The sequence below is a fragment of the Narcine bancroftii genome, chromosome 8 (assembly GCF_036971445.1).
Source record: "Narcine bancroftii isolate sNarBan1 chromosome 8, sNarBan1.hap1, whole genome shotgun sequence".
Classification (NCBI taxonomy): Eukaryota; Metazoa; Chordata; class Chondrichthyes; order Torpediniformes; family Narcinidae; genus Narcine; species Narcine bancroftii.
Window position 1 is genome coordinate 173018873 of NC_091476.1, and position 16413 is coordinate 173035285.

General features: G+C 35.2%; 1 protein-coding gene across 8 annotated transcripts in view; it reads right to left on the bottom strand.

Annotated features, from left to right (window-relative positions):
- The window catches only part of mtf1 (metal-regulatory transcription factor 1), a 111178-nt gene that overhangs the window by 8897 nt on the left and 85868 nt on the right, over window positions 1-16413 (bottom strand). For 2 of the 8 annotated variants that reach the window (XR_011343581.1, XR_011343583.1), the window contains exon 11: window positions 13833-16179. Coding sequence is in view for 3 of the 8 variants with exons in the window: in XM_069895835.1 (XP_069751936.1) it covers window positions 15803-16179 (377 nt within the window). In the remaining 5 variants the exon portion in view is untranslated. Of the gene's footprint in view, window positions 1-6716; window positions 16180-16413 lie in introns of those variants that run through there. The other 6 variants (XM_069895835.1, XM_069895832.1, XR_011343584.1 and 3 more) reach the window with 5 other exon arrangements.

Here is a 16413-nt window from a genome sequence, read left to right on the forward strand (position 1 = left end):
AATAGGGTGGTGAAGAAGGCTTTTAGTATGCTGGCCTTTATCAATCATTGCATGGAATATAGGAGTTGGGAGGTGATGTTGAGATTGTATAAGACGTTGGTGCGGCCTAATTTGGAGTTCTGTATGCAGTTCTGGTCGCCTAATTATAGGAAGGATATAAACAGAGTGGAGAGAGTGCAGAGAAGGTTTACCAGAATGTTGCCTGGGTTTAAGCATCTGGAGTATGGGGAGAGATTGGACAGATTGGGTCTTTATTCTTTGGAGCGTAGAAGGTTGAGAGGGGATTTGATAGAAGTATTTAAGATTATGAAAGGGATAGACAGAATGGATATGGATAGACTATTTCTGTTAAGAGGAGGAAAGATTAAAACAAGAGGACGTGAGTTAAGAATTAAGGGGCAGAGGTTTAGAGGTAACATGAGGGGGAACTTCTTTACTCAGAGAGTGGTAGCCGTGTGGAATGAGCTTCCGGGAGAAATGGTGGCGGCGGAGTCAATTGTATTATTTAAGAAAAGGTTGGACAGGTATATGGATGAGAAGAAGATGGAGGGTTATGGGCATTGTGCAGGGAGGTGGGACTAGAAAGGGGTGTTTGGTTCGGTGTGGACTAGAAGGGCCTAATGGCCTGTTTCCGTGCTGTAATTGTTATATGTTATATGTTTTATAAAAATGACTGAGAATCTCTAGTCTAAGCGATCAGGCATCAAACATAAAGATAAGTAGGATTGGACAAGAAGGGAATCTTCCTGAAAACCAGAATTTAGTTTGTTTATTCCTCACATTACACATAGCATGGTAAGAAAGGTTCTTCTGTGATCAATCCAACAAGTTATCTCACATTAAAAAGGACTACAATTACAGACTATTGATTTATAAATGAAAACTACAATCAATTACTACCAATTAAGGGAAGCAAGATACCACTTTTGTGGGGTTCATTCAGAAGCTTTTAAGCCCAATGGTGCACACTTCCATACTTGAGCCTTTTACCTGATAAGAGGAGGGAGTGTGTCTGGAGTGCAATGGATTCTTCAGTATGTTGACTGCCTTTCCTTGGCAGTAGGGGATAGCAGTGGTCCTCAACCTTTTTATTTCCATTCACATTCCACTGTAAGTAATCCCTATTCAATCAGTGCTCGGTGGTTAGTCAGGGATGGCTTAAGGTGGGATGTGAGTGGGAAGGGAAGGTTGAGAATCACTGCTCTAGACCCAATCGTTACTGAAATATGTTGCTTGAGAAGAATTGTCATTGGCCCATTTCCTTTGGAGTTATGAAACTGTGCACATAACGAGTCAATAAGGGACGATTAAAACAGGGGTTTTAAACTTTTTAATAAACCAATCTGATCATTAGAAATAATGCAGGGAAGATTTTCCAACCTGCTAGCTAAAATTTTAGAAATTTAATATCAACATTTAATAGTGATATCTATTTAATAAATGTCTTTAAGTATTGAAGAAATTGATGCCTCGTTAAAAAGAAAGTTGATGAGAGGGGAAGGATTAGAAACAATGGAATAATTTGTTGGAAGGAATGAGTTTTGTGGAAGTAATGAGTTCCCTGGGACAAGGGTAGCTGGAACAATCCATGGTATAGCGGAGGATGGAGCTGGAAAATGGGCGACAATTCATCTCATGTGGCCTGATAAGATTGAAAATGTTGCCAACTGTTTTCTGCCCATTGTCGATTTTGTGTTTGCTTAATTATGAGTTAGACATTGTGATTTTGTCTACATAAATAGTTTTCAATGGTTCCCTTTATTGTCATGTAAATAATACATTAAAAATTTATTATGCATGATCCATTTCAACATTTGTCTGCTGTAGGGCAACAAAAGAGCCACCAGGATCGTTGCCCAGTGTCCCTAACAATAATGACAGGAAAAAGAGAAGCAAAAGAGTCCCTTCGGAGATGCTGAGCATCCATGGATTCACCTCCAGTACTCCTGCACTCTCTGCAGCCACATAGACTCCATTTCAAACCATTGGCAATCTGAGCTCCACAACCAAACCTCCTTATGTAATCAGGAAGCCTGAAGCACACGAAACCCAAATGAAATCAGTTGAGAAATTTTTGATAAGTTTCCTTCGTTTTGCACTTACCACTACCCATTTAAAAAGTAGAGTAGTAAAAATTGAATATTTGGCTAGACTTTTATCAGATTATTTGCCATTAACTTTAACTATTGCAATAATGGAAAAACAAGAAAGTGTGTATGGATGGTATTTCATTGAAAATCTCTAGGGGAGGATTGGTTTCCTCCCAAACTCTGCAGAAAATTTAAAGTTCCCTCTTATAATGGATGTATTGGACCAGGTGGTGGAGACCAGACCCTTCCCCGAATCTTTCTCAACTGCTGTAATTACAGTGCTACCTAAGAAAAGTGGAAACCCATTAAAAACTTCATCATATAGACCTATATCACTCCTTAATCCTGATTTTAAAATATTGGCAAAAACATTAGCTCATAGACTGGAACAATGTCTACTAAAATTAATACATAGAGATTTGTCAAAGGAAGACATTCTTCAACTAGTCTAAGTAGACTATTATAATACATATGGCAAAAATCAAACTTGAATCCAAGTATGACCATCTCCCTAGATGCAGAAAAAGCATTTGATTGATTAGAATGGTCTTTCTTATTTAAAACATTGGAAAAATTTGGTATAGGCAGAAAATTTATAAACTGGTTAATAACTCTATTAGTTATAATTTTGGCTTGTAGTTTATGATAATCAGATGTCAGTGTTTTTTACTTTGAGTAGATTGAATAGACAGGGATGTCCTCAGTCTCTGGTGCTTTTTATCCTAGCCATTGAGCCACTGGCAGAGATTAAAAGAAGAGGTCCAGATATTAAGGGCTTCAAAGTTGGACAGGAAGAATATAAAATTAATTTATATGCTGATAATGTGCTATTATATATGTCTGATCCAGCTGAATCCTTGATAAAATTACGAACAACATCAGAAAAATATGGAATACAAGGTTATAAAATAAATATGGAGAAGAGTGAGATAACGCCATTGAAATTTTTTGATTATGAAAGATATCAAAAAGATAAATTAAAATGGATATTAAATGGAATGAATTTTTTTGGAATAATGACATAATAATTCACAGAACTTGTATAAATTTAATTACACTCCTCTTTCATAAAAAAATAGAAAGATATACAGTAGTGGAAAGGCCTGCCAATTACTCTAGTGGGAAGAGTAAATTGTATTAAAATGAATCTGACGCCAAGATTACAGTATTTTTTCAATAGTTGCCTATTGCACTACCTACATTTAAAAAAATTATTGAATAAATACATAATGCAATTCCTATGGAATAATAGTGTCAAGAATTTCATTGAAAAAGCTAACATGGGAGAGGACTTGCTCTTCCAGACATTAAAAAATACTATTTAACAGCACAAGCAAGACTTTTATCATTTTTTTTTAAAAAGAAGACAGACCCTCTTCTTGGATCTGAACAGGATTGAATTCAATAGAAGTGGAATGTTAAGTTAATAAAAAAAAAATGGATAACCCTATATTAATACACATGATTAGAATATGGCAAGAGATAAATGAGTGTATTGGGAAAAAAGGAACATTAAGAACACCATTATGTAAAAACGTACCGCTGCCTATGAATCTAGGTTACAAAATATCGAATTTATGGTACGATAAAGGAATGACATATTGATGATTGTTTATATGGAGGGATCTCATGTCTTTTGAACAGTTAAGAAATAAACAAGGAGTGCCTAATGGGACTTTCTTTTGTTTACTCCAGCTAAGATTGTTCCCAAGAGAAAGGTGGGGGCCAAGTTTGGCCCCACTTGAAATTAGTGAAATGGAATGAACGATTTGGCTGGGGAAACACACTTAAATTTATATTTAAGATGTACTTTGCTCTCCAGCATGAAAGTGCAAAACCAGATTTACAGAGATCAAGAGAGAGATGGGAGCCGGATCGAAGTGTAGCAACAATGGGAAGATGTTGGTCTGATTGGTGTTTGGATAGCATAACATCAATTATAAATGCAAGATACAGATTAGTGCAATATAATGTCCCACATCAATTCTATCTTGCACAGAAGTTGCATCAATCAAAATACAAAATATTGGAAATGTGTTTTAATGTGGGATAGAAATAAGAATGTTTTTACATGTTGCATAATCGTGTGTGAAGGTTAGACCTTTCTGGCAAGATATTACTGAAATATTAATACGGATAAAAGGTCTAACCTTCACACACGACTATGCAACATGTAAAAACATTCCTATTTCCTTCGTAGATGATCCAGACCGTTACCTTTTGGGCAACTATATTGTAATAAATTCAAAATTTTATTTGTTAAATAATTAGCAGTGGCTAAGAAATGTATTGCAATTACTTGGAAATCTGACTCCCCTCTCCAGATAGCACGATGGACTGCTGAGATAAATAGTTGCATACCTATGGAAAAAAATTACATCCAACTGAAAGAACAAATATGACAGATTTATTAAAATATCAGAGCTGTATTTGGACCATGTAGGGCCTCAATTGTAATTATAAAAAGGACAATAAAGCAAATGACTTCCCCATATATAATTTTTGATAACCAACATAAATGTGAGCCCTGACGGTATGTGGATTTATATTGTGAAGTGGGGGGGGGGGGGGAAGGAGAGAGGGGGTTTTTGTTTTGTTTTTTAAAAAAAATAAGTTTAATTTTTATATATATTTAATATTAAAGGCTTTTTCTAAGTATTTATTATATATATATATAAAAATATAAAATATTTTTAAAGAATTTCTCATTTGGGTGAGGATCAGCCTTCATCATGAAGGCTGATCCATGGCTTTCCAGTGTTAGTTTTTTTTCTTTTGGATTAGTACAGGGGGTTTTGAACTATAAAGTCTATTTTTTTTTAAAATTTGAGAAAGGGGAGATGAAGACTTATTATTTAACGGGTTGTTGTATATGGTAATCTTTTCAATCACACATCCTTATTCTCTCCATGCATCGTCTATTGTATGTGTTATATTAAAGCAATAAAAAGATTGAAAAATAAAACATGCTTTTGTGTTTTCCAGTTCTGATGATCATTGACCTGAAGCATTACCTCATTACAGAGATACATAATCTTTTAATTACTCTGGGACTGACTTACTTATAGATTGTGGCCATTAAATTGGTTTAGTCGGGGCAATTATTGCCTGAATGCTAACATTTCCAGATCAGCAGGTTAGGGAAATCATTTTTTTTTAAATTGCAAATCATAGACATTTAATACAACCTACAGTTGTTCCTTCTAACCCACATCAGTGCTACTACATTGATCCAAAGAATCTATCCCTGCATATTGATTACTTCAGATATGTTCTATGTGCAATAATACACATTACTAAGAAGGGCTCTTGAATCAGAACTGATGTATTTATTGCACATTGATCCATTAAAAGCATGCATGTATTCACAATAAGGTCACTGCCAATATAACCTTCAAAAATAATAAGTGAATCTGGTTTGATCAACACACACCCAACTGTGCTACAGCACAAATTCTTGGATTAGCCACCTTTCTGTAGAGGAGCTGACCCCCTGGAAGAGATGGGCAGGATTCACTGGACAATGAAGATTTTGCTTTCTCAACACTTGTGTGGATTTTGGGGTGCAGATCACAAAAATCACCTTAAAACTTTCCTATCATGTACCGTATTTCAGATATACCTTTTTTTTTTTAAATGATTTCATGCCATATTTAAAGTCTATTAGTATTGTTTTGGTCAGTCCAAGCATGCCTGAGCATGCACTCAGTGCAGGTTCGAAGATCTGCTTGTGAGGTTGGAAAAAATAGCTTGGAAGGCATTTAAAGATGTTTTGAGAATTTTCTTGGCATCGACAGAGCAGCAAACTACATCCAGTTGATTGACAACGTGCTTCAAACCTACAAAACTACGAAGTGCAACATGTCATTGAAAACTCATTTTCTGTGTTCTCTCTTGGACCTCTTCCCTGCTGATCCAAGTGGTCAGTGACCAACGTGGTGAAAGTTTTCATCATGACATTGTGACCATGGAAAAGCATTTTCAGGGCAACTAATATTCATTAATGCGAGCCGACTATTGTCGGACTCTGACATGAAAGGCATCAGCTGCTGAGTACAAACGTAAATCAGCGGCAAAACATGTTTACCCGTTGAACAATGTGATTAAACATTGTCTATTCAATAAAAGTTAATTTACTGCTTCTCTGACTTCCTACTTGATACAGCAAATCGGAAATCATCTTTGTGTTCATCTTGAAGTTGACCATCATAATCTCCAATTTATTTCTTTCAGGAAATAAACCTTTTGAAACATTTTGTTGTCCAGTGTTCTTGGAAAGTTGAATTGTCTGTTTATCAATCAGATGATAGCAAATGGGATGAATAATATTGACAAAAGGATACCTGGTTGAAGAAGGTCTTAAATAATTTGGCCTCATCTCCAAATGTACGCTCTAGATTCTGTGATTTTTTTTTCCCCCAATGTTTTTCCTTGATCATTTTACTTTATATAGTGAGAGCAGATACAAATGGGTCATAATTATTAGAATTATTCATTTTAACTAAAAATTCTACCAACCATTTACATTAGGATCAGGTTAAGCAAAAAAAATGAAGGCACAATTAAAGTAGGAGATTTTGTCAGGGATTTGTAAGCAAAAATAATTATGATCTTGCAATAAAACACTTCCTTATCAATAATAAGTCAGTATTTATTAATCAGGCTCTTATGCATTATATTGCTCAATTTCAAAAATGTTAAATTTTCCACATTAGCAGATATTCCAAACCAAAGTACAATATTAATTTAGTACAAAAACAAGCAATTCAGCAAACATTTTTTTTTACATTTACATTCTCCAAAAATACAAATCCATTGTTATTCCTCACTCTTTGGGTTTTGGAGACATTCTCTTCCTTTGGAAGCAACTGTAACATTTTATTTTCTGTTTTCACTTCAGAATTCAGGAATGAAGACATTCCCAATTACACATTTAAATATATTCTTTAATATAGTACATGCTGCATAATTTATCTCCAATTTTCCTGCCCCAAACCCTTGGCTTCACATGTAAGGCCCATGGAATATTAGAAAAAAAAAGCACTAGAATTTTATCTTTTTTCACTGTACAAGCTACGTAGGTGATGTGCTTAGCTTTTTTGAAGTTGCATATGGAGTCAAGTTGCAACAGTTCAACACAAGCCAATTGTGCTGTATCAACATGTGACTGGATATATACATTATATTGTGTGCAGCTTAAATATTGCAAGGTCCATAGCAAAGGGCTCATTTTATTCTCATCATGTTGGCCATTTGTATCTTTAAACATTAACCAATTACCAAAAGTATCAATCTTCAGGATATGAGCATCGTGTCCAGAGCCCTGTGCCTGGTAAAGACAACATTTTGAAAGAATACATGTTTAAATTAATCAGGTAAGCAGAATTTAAAGTAGCTTTTCCCTAAAGGAGGAGTACATCCAATTATTGATCTGCAAAGTCATATTTCAGCTCCTATGGTATTGTTGATTTCAGCCACTGCTCCAGGACAGAATCTTTCATTTTTCCAACATTTTTATAAATATAGAGATATGAAAAAAAATTCAGGTAGAATTCCAGCAGGGCTGCCAAAAAGGAAGTTGTCCCTAAAGGAAAGGATATTCCAAAAGATCCAAAAATTACATGATACACAAACATAGTTTCCTTGTTATAGCGAAGTTAAAAAAAAACAAATAGTTATTGGTGGTGATATTTATCCTCAACATGTAATAAATCTAGCTAACAAAAGGCTCAGCGGTCTCTGCTGCCCATTTTACTAGGTTCTCAATAGAAACACTAGCCAACTTGAATGGATGTGGAGCATTCCCAGAGTTTTAAAATAACCAAGTTGGCACGAAAAACTCAAGAGTATATTCAAGCCCATGTAGACAGATATATTTCTGTCACACCTACACAATATATTGTCCCTGTGGCTCCAAATTATAAATCTATTCAGTAATATAGCCATTCTGCCTCAGTCTCCCTGAAGATCCTGATGTTGACATTTCTGTTCATTTCACTGTGTTAGCTTACCAGTGTAGGCAAGACAATCCTGATTGGTTCAACCAGCTGTTGTGCAATAAAATTAAAACACTTGAAACCAGCGCATGTTATGCAATATTTTATCCTAATATATCTTTCTAAACCAAAATTCAGAAAACAGTTTCTGCAACAGTTGTCCAGTTAAATGATTATTCAAAGAAACAAAGTGGTTTGATTCCCAGATTGCATAGAGCCTCCTAAAAGCAGCAGTAGTACGAACAAGCAGACAATACAGCTACAGTAAACAAACATGAAAAGAACTAATATTTTGAGAATGTAATCACATTACTATCCCTTGAACTCATCCCCTAATGCTCGCATTAATAGACATTTTTTCAAATTATCTACAATACAAAATGACAATCTATTCTTTATACAATCACAATATTTCAAAAGTAATATGTACAAATTAAAGCAAAATTTACACAGATTTTTGCAATACAAGAGTGCGAGAAGAGCACACAATTGCAAATTAATTAACCTAAAGTGCTTCAACTTAAAGATTTTTTTTTAAATTGCAAGAGACTAATAATTTTTCTCATGTGTGCATATATTAAACTCAATAGATATTTTGGATGAAATTTTAGTTCAGCAATTAAACATTACCATAGAATAATACTCCATCACAATTTTTTAAAACCCTCAAAATATTCAATGTTTTTAAGAGCTTTCAAATTGGATTAAAAGAGGTTTCAAGAGATGGAGGAAGAATGGGTGGAGGGCAGAATAAAAGATGCTTGATGGATCATCAGTAGAGAGGATTTGCTAACTTCTAAAGCATACTAAAGGTCACTTAAACCAGACAAGATAGTTGTCATTACCACAAGATTTTAGCATAGAGTTGTTCTATTACCTTAAAACATGATTTTTCAGATAGCTACCACAATTTCTTTACTCTGAGAGGTAACTATGATAAAGTTTAATGTTGTATGTTGCACTTGGGTGAAAATGACAAACCCAATGCACTGCACAAATGGCCCATTTCTATACCTCATTTGATAAATCAATAGGGATGCAAAACGTAACTGAACTCATAAGACTGCAAGTTGGATCAGTGAACCTACACGAGCTATAAATCGACAACATTCTAACTCTAGGCTTTGAAAAGCAAAACAGTGATGCCGCCCATAGCAGTGTTCCTCACTACATTAGGGGGTCAGGAAAGCCTCAACACAGAAACAAAAGAATCAACATTCATTACAACATCAGTGCATCAAAAATTAGGTCTTACAGTAAGGTGCATAAAGTATATCCAGCCAGAAGCCCAAGAGATATAGAGGTGGATTTGTCTGAAACCAAAATACATTACTTTTAACCTTAAAATGCCCTACTGCCATTTTAGTTTTGATATTATGCTAATGGCTAGAACAAGGGAAAGCAATTACAGCTGCAGCTCCTCAGTTTCAACTTTCCATTAAATATGATGTGTTTTTTTCTTAAACTCCTTGCAAGTGGATGGGTCTCTGAATAGTTTGACACGCATGCTTAGGCCAATGGTTTGTTCCCGGCTGACTTTTTAAGTTTGTTTTCAGACGGCCTGGTCACTGATTTTCTCAAAATATTCTGGATCAACAAGTTTACGGGGAATTTACAAAACGACATCATCTCCAAGATGGCCACTCATCTGTTTCACACTTCTTGCAAAACCAAGTAATGCTTTAATTGCTTGTCAACTGGAATATTACAAGTTACTCACTCATCCTATGAAGTGAAAATATTATTTGGACTCTAACTACAATGCACCTAGAGATCCACAGATTTGAGGGGTTGAACAAGAGTCAAGAATAAAAAAAAAGTGCTTGTTGAAGATGGTGCTCACATCCTGATGGAAATTGGGTATTAAACTTTATCTTAAGCACATCATAGGTTCTCCAGCCAGGGAGAACGATAACACACATTTACAGACTCAGGACACGGGATTGTAATGGGTGGAAGGGGAAGAGGCAATCTTATCTCTGAAATGAATATCCAATCCCCAATTTTTAATCTCACTACCCCCTCCCCACCTGATGCAAGATCACAGCATTTAAAAACTTAAATCTTCACAATTTGGAGTGAAGGGGATGCACTGAGAGACTGAATTTGTATAGCTTTTACACTTAACAAATGAGACATTTGTTTATAATTAGATATAGTTTTATAATTGGATAAAACCTCAAATCTGCAAATCAATTTTAAAATCAAGAATTAGTTCATCATCCAGGAATCTGCTGTGTTTTTCCTTTTGATCATTTAAGCAGGAAAAATTGCAACCACTCGATGGCACTAATAAACTCGATGGCACTAATAAACGGCAATGATAACTACCTTATTTGTGGACTGGGAAATAACGTCACTCTCACTACTTTAGATTTTCGATGTGTACTATTTAAAAAAAACACTATACTTTGAAAGCCTTACTCACCATGACATTAAACTATGTGTGCATTTGAATTCAAATTCCACTACAGTTTAAACATAAATTCAGTCAAGTCAGTATGGTCTTCCTTTATACTTGCTTTACATTAAGCTGATTTTGAATGAAAGCATTGACTAAAATTATATCAGTTGATGCATTCCTAATCATCAATTTTGATTAGTGAAAGTAGTAAAATTAGAATGGTTTGAAAATACTTCATAATTTTATTCACAAATTATTTCACCAATGTTACTGTTTTACGTACAGATCTTTGTTGCTTTTTACTGAAAGCAAATTTTTATCATTCTCATTGAATTCTAATGAAACATGTTCAAAGCTCAATGTATATTACTGATTTAAATTTTCCATGTCTCTATTTCTTCTGCATTGCCCCATCATTCTGCTTTTTTTTTATAAAGTCAATTTATTCAAAACCAATATCAACATTGTTTTAAAAGGACAATGAACAATTTCTAAAGATGTTGTTCAATGTCTGCAATTCAAAGTTTATTCAGAAGATTCACATGAATTCTATCAATTGTACTTTTAAACTCCTGACTTTTAAAGACTGAATAAAAAGACAATTTAAAATACAGCTATGGAAAATACCTAATAATTTAAATTTTGTAGAGTAAAATAAAACTAAGGATAATGGAGCAAACTTCTTGGATTAAATACCGAAGTCCAAATACTGAAAGTCGTACAGTTCAAACATCATACCCTTCATTATATATATTTTGCAAGTCACCAGAATAGTTTGTAAGGGGTGATGGATTTTCAAGGTACTAGAATGAAATATTTGCAGGGCTTGCCTGACGGAAAGAGAAGGGGATCATTTACTGAGTACAGCATATTGGAGGGACCTGATAATAATTCAATGGGCTGAATGGCATTTTCCATATTCAATGAACTACAATTCAACATGAGTTCCCCAATGGAAACACCGTAGCAGAACACTAACCTACACTGCACATCAGAGACGTCAATCTTAACCACACTGCCTTGTTCAAAGGATTTGTGAAAGTTGAGCACTTTGGCACAGGAATGAAGACTAAAGTTGGTATTAGTAACTCAAAGAATGCCTTGGCTGCCACTGTTAAAAAAGCCACTTTATGTGCAGATAAATAACACCTTCCCCATGGAACTGAATTTATGTTGACCATAACAGCTACATTGTCTACACCTCAAATATCAATAGAAGTTCAAGAACAAATTCAAGTTTCCTCCACCATCAATCGCATTGGTCAAACAAACAGCAGTTTTTTCCAATGTGTTGCAGTTGAATCCAAAAGCATGGGAAAGAAATAAGTCCACCACCACCAACTGCTTCAATTTAAATTCAGTGAAATGAGAAAGTATGGATGTTGAGGGAATACCAGAGGACAACTGAGTGAGAAAGTGAATGAGGAAAGATTAATAAAGTAGAGGTTTAACATTTACCATTTGAAGAAGCAAAAGCACCCCACACATGGAAAGCCAGTATCTGAACATTTACCAAGACTCCTTGGTTCCAATCATTTAATCAACAAATAAAAACTGGAAGTCAGTTATTTTCACATCGCTGCTGAATCTCTCATGAATAGTGTTCAAATTAAATTCTCACGATAAAAGAAAATATTTTATCTGGATTTTGATCAATTACAGTAAATGACCTGCAAATAACCACCACAGCTAATTCAATAGGAAAGCAAATCTATTAGTATGGCTTTACACTTCCCAGTGCTAATTACACTAAATTAATAGTCCATCAAAATAGATTTTGATATCTGTATTATAAAATGACACCAGAATAAACTCTGAATACAAACAATCATTTAATTACATTTTAATTGCACCTTCCAGCTAAGTAACACCAAAACAAAAATTGCTGTTATTGCACAAACTTACCAAGGAAAAATTTTAGGCAATTGATTGAAATCTCTTTTCCAAATTACAGTCAACTCCTCTTAATTCAGAACTTCACTTTGCTCTTATTTTTTTTAAATTCAACCTAGTGAACATTTGAATATTTGTTTAGCTCAGAAACTGAAACAGTTGTCTGAAGCAGACTGATTTTTTTTCATATAAACAGGTCACTGAAAAGATTCAGAATCTGCAGTCGTTTCATGATACCACCTAAACCTTGAAATTAAAAACAGCAACACTGCTTTAAAAAAAAATGCCTGATGGAATCAATGGTGGCATACAAAACTTATAAATCACAATACAACCAAAATTTGTTTCTGAAGAGCATCATTGGTGTTGGTATAAGAATGCCTCTAACACCAATACTTCTATGTTACCTACTGGTCCTCTAATCTTTACAATTTATCCCATAGTAAGAGGATGGTTAGGGTCATTAATTCGCCTTTTTTGAACCTGTACCCAACCTCACTTGAACTTTGTACTTTCCCCAGTTGTTATTTATTAGTAACCATTCACATATTTATTAGCCTAAACCTTGAGTGTGAAAATTAAAGAATTTGTTTATCGAAGTGAAGCCCGAACTCAGACTGGAAATTTACAGCCAGTATTTTTCAGGAAACATTACTTTTCAAAACAGAAATTCATTGATTATACAAATGACTTAAGATATGCAATAATCCAAAAATGTAGAGACAGCATCCAAAATAGTTTAGCTGGTAAATAAACAAGTTACAAATTTAAGATGCATTCATGGATGAAGGTTGTCAGAATTAAGTGCTCACATCTGTTTTAACCTTTACCTTGAACTTAATTTTTTTGAAATAGATTTTTAGGTCTGATCTCAAGGACTCATTCATGATATTTTCAAACATTTTTGACGATTTAACCTCTAACATGCTACATAGTCTTTCCCAACCCATACCTAATGAGGTGTTTTTTCCTTACTCAAATCTCACTTTTTAAACTTTTAAACATTTCAACCCACGAGTCTGTGCCACCCTAATTATACTTCAGTAACTTAAGTTTTGAACAGTGGGAGGAAACCAAGCCCACAGAGAAAACCCACACGGACATGGGGAGAACGTACAAACTCCTTACAGACAGCGTGGGATTCAAACCCTAGTCCCAATCGCTGGTGCTGTAAAGGTGTTGCACTAACCAACCGTGCCCTTGAATCCAAGTGTCAGCGTAGGCAGATTTCGACAAAAACACTTTCTGTCCCATAATAGTCAGCCAGTTACTAGAAAAGTTCTCCAAATTGCACCACAATCTTTGCACATCCAAAAAAGATAGCATGACCTTAGATAAACAGTGCTATTTTCCCAACTCAGACATTTAAAACTAGAGTGATGTTGCCCAAACCCTCAACAACTTACAGGTAACAGATATTCAGTCCATCTGAGCAGAACTTGTCCTCACCTCCTGCTGGCAGAACTTGTCCTCATCCTCAATAACTTCTCCTTTGACTCATCCCAGCCTAACCTTCAGTCCAATTGACCAGGGCCCAATGATCCCTGTGAGAGTTTGAAAAATAAAGTGTACTGAATCTTTTTTGTTTTTTTTAAAAAAGAGTTCAATTTTGTGCAGCTTTAGTTAGAGGTTTGAAAGAAAAAATGTTTTTTTTTGAACAGACTTCTGATTTCACGAGTTAATATAGGTGAGGATATTTGATTTAAAAGGTGTTTTGTGGTGTTACTTAATAATTGAGGTTATGGTAGCAGCACAATTATTTGTTACATCTTTTATCCTCTAGTTCATCCCGATGTTTTGAATTTCTGAATGCAATATGACAAATGGAAAGTAGAAGCAGTGTGGTCCTAATAAGAATATCCAGAATTAACTCAACACATTCTAAGATGCTAATTAAAGCCTTGGTAAGGTTCCACATGTGACCTATTAAATCAAGACCCTTGCAAATTGATCTATTTCTTACATTCCTGTTTTCAGCTCCCACATTCCATTGGTAATTCTACTGAACGTTCACATGCCAGTACAAATGGAATCTGCATAACTAGTAACTTTACCAGTTTCATTTGGAAGCAGTTATTTAATATGCATGCATCACCCATTCAAATAACATTTATGGGAGAAAAATGCCACAGCAGTAAATGTGTATATTAACAATCACCCAATTCTCAATTGATAATTGTTGGGAACAAATTAAAATACATTATAAAATGTACTTGCACATTCTATAGAGGTTTAGTAATGGTAACTCATGTGTTCTATTTTTTCTAAGGAGTGTGAATTTCCTTGAACAATTCTTAAAAAAAATTAAGAAAAAGTACAGGGCATTGTGCCGATAGAGAGAAAATATTTATTTCTCCAGAAATGGCATGGTGGTCAGTATAGCATAGAGCCTGCTCAAATCCTATGGTTTGATTTAAGCTCAAAACAACTTTTCTTATGACACGAGCAGGAGCAACCCATTCCCAGAGACTTCTTTATGATAGAGAGTTGCTTGTGCGTGCTAAACAGTGCTCAATTGTAACAAGGTTCATTTGATAATTTCTTTGTCTGTCAGAAGTTAGATCAAAAGAATCTGAACATTTTGCAGCTTATTCAATGACTTGGGTCCAGATCCAGCATCATTCTTTCAGATTCTTACCGATTTGAATCTAGGGAAACATGCGCACTACAGCAAATTGTATTTTATTACTTTAGGGTATCTGTGTTTTTACTGTAATCACAACTTCTGCAGATTTTCATGATTCACTTCACAAGAGGATTGATCAGAAAGTATGCAAATTTGCAGTGCTTTCATGTTGCAGTTCTGTCTTTGGTCACTTGGAGCACAAGTGAGCATGTTGTTAAACACTTGTGGCACAAGTCAATGCTCTACCAAGCCTTTGTCTCATTTTGCTGGTTCATCATTTCTTTTCACAAAGAAATAGTAGCTCTCTGACACGAGATCAGATGGATTTGGATGGCACCACTGGTTCTAAGTCTGTGGTCTGCCCATCCATACTACAGCCAATTAAGGTGAACACCAAAAACTGCTTCCAAATCAATCAACAAACACCGCGAGGTTTCCTTTGCATCAGCATGGCTGATTTTTGCCATTTATTTTTGGTGGAATTATTCCAATCACATTTCCCCCTTTTTCAAACGGAGACTCCGAATACAATCCATGTCCAGGCAAACTTTCCAAGGCTGTTCAAAATATAAACTCTGAACTGAACCCAGAGCAGAAGTTAATCATCTGTTTGCACAAAGCATTTTTAGGAATTATTTTAAACGAAAACGCTCAGAGGAAGTGACACTTCTGCTTAAAAGGGTCCCAGTTTTTTTTTTAAATTCTGCATAAATAAAAACTGGGATTTTTTTTGGAAAAGTAATTAGAAAAATCAGCCTCTAATTGAGCATAATTATTTGGAGAAATTGCTGCTCTAGTCTATTTCTTCTTTTACCTTCTGCAGCAGTACCTGAATGTCACTTGCCTCAAAACTAGACAAACTTGAAGGGGTTCTTGGACTCTCAAGAGAAAGAAATGCAGTAACATCCATATTGTTCATGCCTGGCTGGAGTTCACTCTGTAAGGGTGGCTGTGTTGCCTCACTGCTTCCCTCAGAGCTGGAAGGAAAAGTCTGAGCCTGCTCCTGATCAGATGGAATCTGAGAAGCATCAGCTTCCCGCGATGGATTTTCCTTGTTGCTGGCTGGTTTTTCTTTGCTCAAATCACGGCAGGCACACTGACACTGACAGGACTCCTCTTGCTTGATGATAATGACAGGAACACTCAACCCTATCTGCTGCACTGGGTTTCCTGGAGGAATAAGAAATAGGTGAGGCAACTGGAGACCACTCTTGTCACACTTAAACTACAGTTGGTCTGTTGGAACCTGAAATTTTGTGGTAAGTTTTCAGTTAAAAATTCCAGGACAGGACTACCACAAATATAAATATGTGCTAAATTTTTGGTGCAGCCAGAGAAAGAAAAATGATTTCAATTGTTTATGGAACCTTAAACTCCAGTTTGTGACAACTGACCAGGTTAGAT